Source organism: Dipodomys ordii, unplaced genomic scaffold (assembly GCF_000151885.1).
Source record: "Dipodomys ordii isolate 6190 unplaced genomic scaffold, Dord_2.0 Scaffold29, whole genome shotgun sequence".
NCBI classification, from domain to species: Eukaryota; Metazoa; Chordata; class Mammalia; order Rodentia; family Heteromyidae; genus Dipodomys; species Dipodomys ordii.
Genome location: NW_012267245.1, coordinates 5,330,060 through 5,337,612, shown reverse-complemented (window position 1 = coordinate 5,337,612; position 7,553 = coordinate 5,330,060). Strand labels below are relative to the sequence as shown.

Sequence of the window (7,553 nt, the reverse complement as noted above, 5' to 3'; positions counted from 1 at the left end):
CCTGGACAGCGACCCGTGGCTGGGCCCCGCCGCCCAGTACGACGGGGGCCGGTACTGGAACCGCTTCCGAGACGTGAGTAGGGGTCGGGGGTCAGGGGTGGGGGGCCCAGGCCAAGGAGGAGGCCTGGGCAGCGGGGAGGGGGGGGCTGGGGTCCTGGAAGGGACACCCGGAGCCCCGGATGGACACACCTGCGCCTCCAGCCCCTGGCCCTTCCCAGGGGCGCCCCAGGGGCCGTGGGGGGTGGCACCTGGTACCCCGCTCCCAGCAGGCCGCAGCAGCCCCCCCCTGCGCCCTGGGAGAGGCCACCAGCACCTCCCCACACACCCCCACCCGGACAGCCCCGGCCCGGCCCTTCCCGGACACGGCTGGTCCTCTAGGACACTTGGCCTTGTGAATTGCCATCTCTGACTTGTTTAAATCCTGTAACAACAACAACAACAAGCTGTCCACGGCAAAGAAAAACAGCTTGTCAGGGGCAAATGCGGCTTTGTTTCTTTTTTTGGGGGGGTTTGAGGGGCTAAATGAATAACCTATATTAATATGCATTTATATAACATACCTATCTGTCTCTCTTCTGGTACTGGGGCTTGAACTCAAGGCTTAGTTCTCTCCCTCCATTTTTTCACTTAAGGATGTCGCTGTCTCTGCTACTTGTGGCTTTTTCGTGGTTCATTGTAGATAAAACACCCTTTTTCCCACCCTGGCTGGCTTTGAACCTCGATCCTCAGATCTCAGCCTCCCGAGTAGCTAGGGTGACAAGCATGAGCTCCCCCCCCCCCAGTGCCTGGCTCGGCTGCAATCTGAAGAACCCCACACCTTTGCCTGTGCCTGAACCAGGGAGTGTGTGTTCAGAGAGTCACCTGGGGCCGAGGGAGTTTTGCTTTGGCTCTTGCAAGGAGTTGTGGGAAGGGGAGCATGTGTGGCTGCTGATCAGTTGAGTTGTGGGGTGCCCTCCCACCCGTTCAGGCTGGCTCACAGTGTGTTTGTGTTCTCTGTGTATCACGTGATTCCAATATCTCATTTAGCTTCACATACAAACAAACACCTGATCTTTATTTATGCTGGATGGATGGTACTGGCTTTGGGTTAATGCTTTTTTTGGGGGGGGAGTGGAGTGGATTCCATGTTTCTGGGGGTCTGTATTTCATTTAGTTATTTATTTTGGTCGGTCGTGGGGCTTCAACTCTGGGACTGGGCGCTCTCCCTCAGCTCTTGAGCTCAAGGCGAGCGCTCTACCACTTGAGCCACAGCGCCACTTCCTGGGGTCTGTATTTTAAACAGATCGGCCAGGCAGTAATTCGTAGGATCTTGGAAAGCATGAAGACAAAAGAAGAAAGAAAAAAAAAGTGACAAAGGCTTTACCCTTCCCCAGATGAGAAAAGGTTCAGTTGCATTTCTTTCTTTTTTTTTCCTGGAGTTGCTTCAGGTGTCAAGGTAATACTTGTCGATTGGAAAAATGATAATTGGATCCAGCCTGCCAGTAACAGATTGACAAGTGTTCCCACAAAACTTCAGGCCTCGTCCATCACCCACCATTTTCTCTGCTTCATTGGCGCCTTCCCCCACAGTGGCTCAGATGTCGCTTAATGCCATTAACCTCTTCCTGGTTTTCTTTTATGAAAGAGGACAGAGCCACGCATCTTGTTTTTGTCAGTTGTGGGTCTTGAACTCTGCGCCTGGGCGCTGTCCCTCAGCTCTTCAGCTCAAGGCGAGCGCTCTACCACTTGAGCCACAGCGCCACTTCTGGTTTTCTGGTGGTTCATTGGAGATAAGAGTCTCACGGACTTTCCTGCCTGGCTGGCTTTGAACCATGATCCTCAGATATCAACCTCAACCTCCTGAGTAGCTAGGATGACAGGTGTGAGCCACTGGTGCCTAGCTAGCCTGAACATTTTCTCGGAGCCAGGCTTTGCTCAAAGTAGACAAAGCCCCAGATTCTTTGCTGTTGTTCCCCGCCCCCCCGCAAAGTCTCTGATAAGCTTTGAAAGGCTGTGTCCTAGGATGACTGTGAGGCTGAATGCGTTGTCACTTTTGGAAACTCACTTTGGTAAAGAACTTCTCATCATTCTTGTTACTTGGTTGGAAAAGAGAGATTTAGACAATGATCTTTTTTTTTTTTTTCCAATCCTGGGAAAATGAAGAGCCCAGGGCTCTGCTCCTTACGAGGGCCCAGTGTGAGCTGGAGAGGAGGCTGAGCCGTTGGGCATGGCTGTGTTCTTGCTGGTGACTGTCTGGCAGACTCGACTTTCCACTTTAAACTGTATCTCATTGCTCACGGTCTGCTTTCCTGAAGTAACACCTTCAGAATGGCCCCGTGGCCTCTCTCCTGGAGTTACAGATGCCGGAGAAAAATACCAACTTGTGGATGATTGTTCCTAGAGGCATTTGGAGTCCGCTAGGCTGATCCTTGTTCTTTGATAAAGACTGGTTGTTTGGCCAGAAATGAGGCGTAAATACAATATGAAGCGGGAGGCGGGGATAGGAGGCGAATGCTGTGTTCCCTAGTGTAACTAATTTCACATCTGGCTGGTTTGAGGTGGAGAAGTCAAGGCAGACATTCTCAGTGATTCTGGCTTCTCCTTACTCTCACTATAACCAGAATTTCCTGGGCTAGATCTTCATATTCATTCTAATAAACAGAACCGTCTAAGCACTGGAAGCTACAGGCAAACAAGATTAATACAATCTCTCCTGTATTGTAACTTCTTGTGTGCCATTATTTTATATCACACATTCCTTTCTTATCCTGTGTGTGTGTGTATGTGTGTATATATGTTTAAAAAATACATTTCTTTTCCTGAGGATCATGGTTCAAAGCCAGCAAATCCAATAGACACTTATCTACAGTGAACCATCAAAACCCAGAAGTAGAGGTGTGGTTCGAGTGGTAGAGCTCCATCCTTGAGTAAAAAAAGCTTAAGGACAGTGTCCGAGCACCTTAGTTCAAGACACACACACACACATGATTATGAGATTGTAGAAATAACCAACATTTATGGGCCGCTTAGTGTGTCAGGCATTGTTGAAGAATATATATATATATATATATATATATATATATGTATATTATTTCACTTAACATGTATACCATCCTAGGAAGGAAATGTATTCATAGCGCCGCCTCTCTCCCCACCCGCCATTTCCTGGGGCTGCTTGAGTCTGTTGGCTGGATTGACAATGCTGGAGCCAGTCAGAGTGAGAATCGGCTTCGCGGTCATACAGGGGCTGTTCCCCGCTCCCTGTCCAGGGCAGCTGGCAAAGAACCTTAGCTCTCACACAGCGGTGTGGGAAACAAGTAAACAACAGGTGTGGGCCTGATACCAGGCCTCAATCTTCTAATAAGCAGCGTCTGGCTGGATGAGAGTAATGCATTTGCTTTTTGTGCTTGAACTCCCAGCCTCCTGCTCTTCCCTCAAGGCTGGTGCTCTACCACTTTGAGCCACACCTCCCTTTCTGGCTTTTTGCTGGATAAGTGGAGATAAAAAGAGTCCTAGGAGACTTTTTTTTTTCCTGCCCAGGCTGGCTTTGAACCTGCCTGCTCATCACTCAGCCTCCTGAATTGCTCGGATCACAGGGGTGAGCCACTAGCGCCTGGCTAGATTAGAGTAATATTGTTGCTTACAGTAAATATGGCATTTTCTTTCTTTCTTTCTTTCTTTTTTTTTGTACTCATGAAAATCGCCCTGACATTTAATTCCAGGATAATTACCTTTAGGAATCTGGCAAAATCAGAAGTGTTGCTTTGGCTGGCATTTCTCTTACTCCCCGGTGACCTGGGGTTTGTAATCACAATGAAAGATTACAAGGACCTGCCCTTTTTCTGGACTTCTTCTTCCTTCTGGAACATTCTCTGTGGGCCACAGTGGTCTTTCTGGCAAAATGAGGGGGGGGTGGCAGTGAACATTATGATCTGTTGATTTGATCCAGATATCTCAGCCATAATGAATTTCAAGGCTGGCTGGTTTTGGGGGGCTGGTGATGAGAGGTGGGGCCTGGCTTCTGTCACCACAGGAGCTAGCTGGGGAGGGGAAGTAGCAGAAAATCATTTTGATCCAACAGATTCAGGAAGACAAGAATCAGTCTGTGATCTGAACTGTTTGGAATGAGAAACCATCTTTCCTCCTCTGGACCAGATGACGGCCGATAGAAATCATTAATTCACACAGACGGTGTGAATTAAGAGCATTCTTGGCTTCAGTCTGAGAAAAAGCCAGCTCTGGCCTGGCGGAAGTGGTAGAACTCTCTGCTCTGGTTGATCTTCCGGGTCCCCGCTCCGAGGCTTCAGAAGCTACTTTTCAAAGCTGAGAAATAGCTCTGCCCAGTCGGATAATTGGGTCTGTGAGAGTCTTTCAGAGGAGCTTGGATCTAATCGTTAGTACCACTGTTTCATCTTGCTTGAGGATACAAAGTAATTTTTAAGTCATTACCTATTTTATAATACTATGTGATTTCTGACGTATTACACGTGCACACATACACACAAGATAATTACCAACAAGCAATTTCCCAAGGTTACAAGTAATTTTTTATTTAAAAGCATCTTCTAACCAAGTTGTGGGTCTTGAACTAGGTACCTGGGCGCTGTCCCTCAGCTCTTCAGCTCAAGGCGCGCGCTCTACCATTTGAGCCACAGCGCCACGTCCGGTTTTCTGGTGGCTCCTTGGAGATGAGAGTCTCATGGACTTTTCTATGTGGGCTGGCTTTGAACTGCGATCCTCTGATCTCAGCCTCCTGAGCAGCTAGGATGACAGGTGTGGGCCACCGGTGCTGGCCACCATTTTATAGACTGCTAACGAAGAAGCCAGGGCCAGGAGGGTGAGTGGAACAACCCTGCCCCTCCCCCCCCCATGCCTGCACGCGGGGCTGCGGAGGGCTGTGTGAGATAGTCCACCTGTCCATCCTGGCCTCCATGGATGGCCGGATAGGGACAGACAAACCCTGAGCCTTCCCGCAGGCTGGTGCTTGTGCAGATGTTTGGCTCAAATGCTCACCACTTTGCCGCCCTCACCCCAAATTGCGCAAAGCCAAGTAGGAGCAGCCTGGGGTCGCTTGCCCTCTCTGAGCCACCGCCCCCCCCCCCTCCTGTCCAGGCGGAAGTCACAGCCCTCTCCCTGCTGAGCGCCGAGACCCCGCCCCAGCCGGCTTGGATGGGTCGGAAAGTCTCATTGACGGGCGTGGCTTTATGTGAGACCCCGCCCCAGCTGGCTTGGATGGGTCAGAAAGTCTCATTGACGGGCGTGGCTTTATGTGAGACCCCGCCCCAGCTGGCTTGGATGGGTCGGAAAGTCTCATTGATGGGCGTGGCTTTATGTGAGGCGGGTGTGTGGGGCAGGCCTGGGCTTTGATGTGCCTGTCAGGATCTCTCTCCTGTCCCCCACTACTTTGGGCTTTGTTTCCCGCCACGCCCCTGGCCCCCATGTTGGTTTTGATCTCAGGTTTGTTATGCATAGCTGCTCTTGGTGACTGAGAGTTTCACCTCTGAGTTCTGTGCATCTGTGCCCTGCCCCTCTTTGAATAGCAAGAGCCTGAGGTATTTTGTTCTTTGTTTTGTGCCAGGCTTGGGGCTTGAACTCAGGGACTAGAAGCTGTCCCTGAGCAACTTTTTTTCAAGGCTAGCAGTCTACCACTTGAGCCACAGCTCCACTTCTGCCTTTTTCTTCTTCTTTTTTTGGTGGTTCATTGGAGATCAGAGTTTCATGGACTTTTTCCTGCCTGGGCTGGCTTTGAGCCACAATCCTCAGATCTCAGCCTCCAGAGGAGCTGGGATGACAGGCGTGAGCCACCGGGACTCGGCAGAACCCTGAGTTCTGTCACACACACACAGTGGTCAGGAGGATTTTGTGGGCTTGATTGGCCCGCCCGCCGTACCCCTTGGCCAGCCCGCCGTACCCCTTGGCCAGCCCTGGGAAGGGGAGCCGTGAGGCCCCAAATGGGCAGAGTGCCAGCAGGCTTTGATGGGGGAAGTTTTAGGTATCACACTAAACCTGGGTTTGTTTTCCGGTCTGACCTCTGTATGTCACCCAGCAAATCGCCTGGCCTAGAGATGTTTCTTGTTAGCATCCAGCAGTCCCCAAATCCCAGAGTGCTGTAGAACCAACTAGAACATACAAACAGGATCCGCACTGCTCCTTCTGGCCCAGAGACCCAACTCTCTTTAGTCCGGGCTCATTAAAGACAATCCGCAGGGCCTGTAATTCACCATGGCCCGTGGAGACGCAGGGTGGGGGGGGTGGCATGCTGGCGGGAAGAGAGTCTCCCAGGGCTTTGCCCAGCGTAGAGGGGGCAGGGCAGGAGCGAGGTGAGGCTCATGCGGGCCTGGGGCTTGCAGTCTAGCGTCAGCGAAGGATGAATGATGACCGCACAGGTGTAGTGGAGAAGGAATCCACCAAGACAGGGGCACTTGGGCACGGGGAGGGGAGGCCACCGCAAGTCAAGGCTGGGGGTCAGCTCCTGGGGGGAGGCCCTGGATGTATATTTCCACACATGGCTTGCCCTCAGAGACCCTGGAGGAGCAAGCTCTCGTTTTCTGTGCTGCGAAAGCCCTCCCCCCCCCCCCAGCTTGGGTGGAGCACACATTTTGGGAGGCATGAAATGGTCAAAACCCTTGGGAGACTCCAGTGGAGGTTCAGCATTAGAGGCTAAACACGGAAAGCCAGGCTTCCAATCTCAGGGATCATGGCTGAGAGGGAGGCTCCTGTGGAGACCCCAGGGCCACGTGCGGGCGGGCTGTGCGTCTGGGTCCGGCCTGCATCCCCAGGGCAACCCTGAGCAGAATCATTTCTCCTGGGGAGGAGGGAAGACGGGGTCACAGTCTGGGGGGTCTTTGAGAAGCAGCATCGTCGTGTCCAGCTGAATGTGGAGAGAAGATGCTGTCTTTGTGGAGATGGTTTCACTTGATGTTTGAAGGTGGACTCTCCCTCGTGGCGTGCACGCCCAGGGCAGGACAGAGGGACATTTCACACCGCCCTTGGCAGTCGTGGATGGGTTTGTCACGTGTGCTCTGTGACCCGACACCCTATGGCGGCGCCATGTTCCCAGGATGGGTTTTGTGGTCAGCAAGTGGCTGTTGACACAGATTCTGTGGAGGGGGGCGCTCTTCTTCCCTGATGGGGTGTCCTTCCCGCCTCTGCCTCGCCTCAGTCCAGAGAGAGGCCAGGCTGACGTAGACGATCCGCCAGGGCCAAGGTAAACACAGACGTGCTGCAGAGTGGACACAGACCGGATCCTCCTCTTCCTCTTGACAGTCTTGGGGAGCCCTGGCCGGTCTGGCTTCAGAGTTGTACCTGCTGCAAGCCTGGAGCCCAGCACCCCTCCGCAGGAGTGGCACCCGGGAGCTGCCCAGGGGACCCTCCCATGGGTCCGTTCTTCAGAAGGGAACGGATTGTTATTTCAGAGAGCCAGTGAAGAATACAATCTACCGAACAGTACAGTCTCAGACGAAATGGGCCTTTTATTTGGAAGACCCGCAGTAAGTTATTCCAAGGCTAGCAGGGCAACCATCACCGTCAGTGGAAAGGGCACATCTTCCGGTGTATCTGAGAAGCAACTGCTC

At 52.3% G+C, this 7,553-nt stretch overlaps 1 protein-coding gene across 1 annotated transcript in view; it reads left to right on the top strand.

The window, feature by feature from the left end:
* Position 1: 1 nt before the first annotated feature.
* The window catches only part of Spock1 (sparc/osteonectin, cwcv and kazal-like domains proteoglycan (testican) 1), a gene marked incomplete at its 5' end in the record, with an annotated part of 347,529 nt that continues 339,977 nt past the window's right edge, over positions 2–7,553 (top strand). The window contains one exon of the mRNA XM_013016002.1: positions 2–73. Coding sequence (XP_012871456.1) covers positions 2–73 — 72 coding nt within the window. The remainder of the gene's footprint in view (positions 74–7,553) is intronic.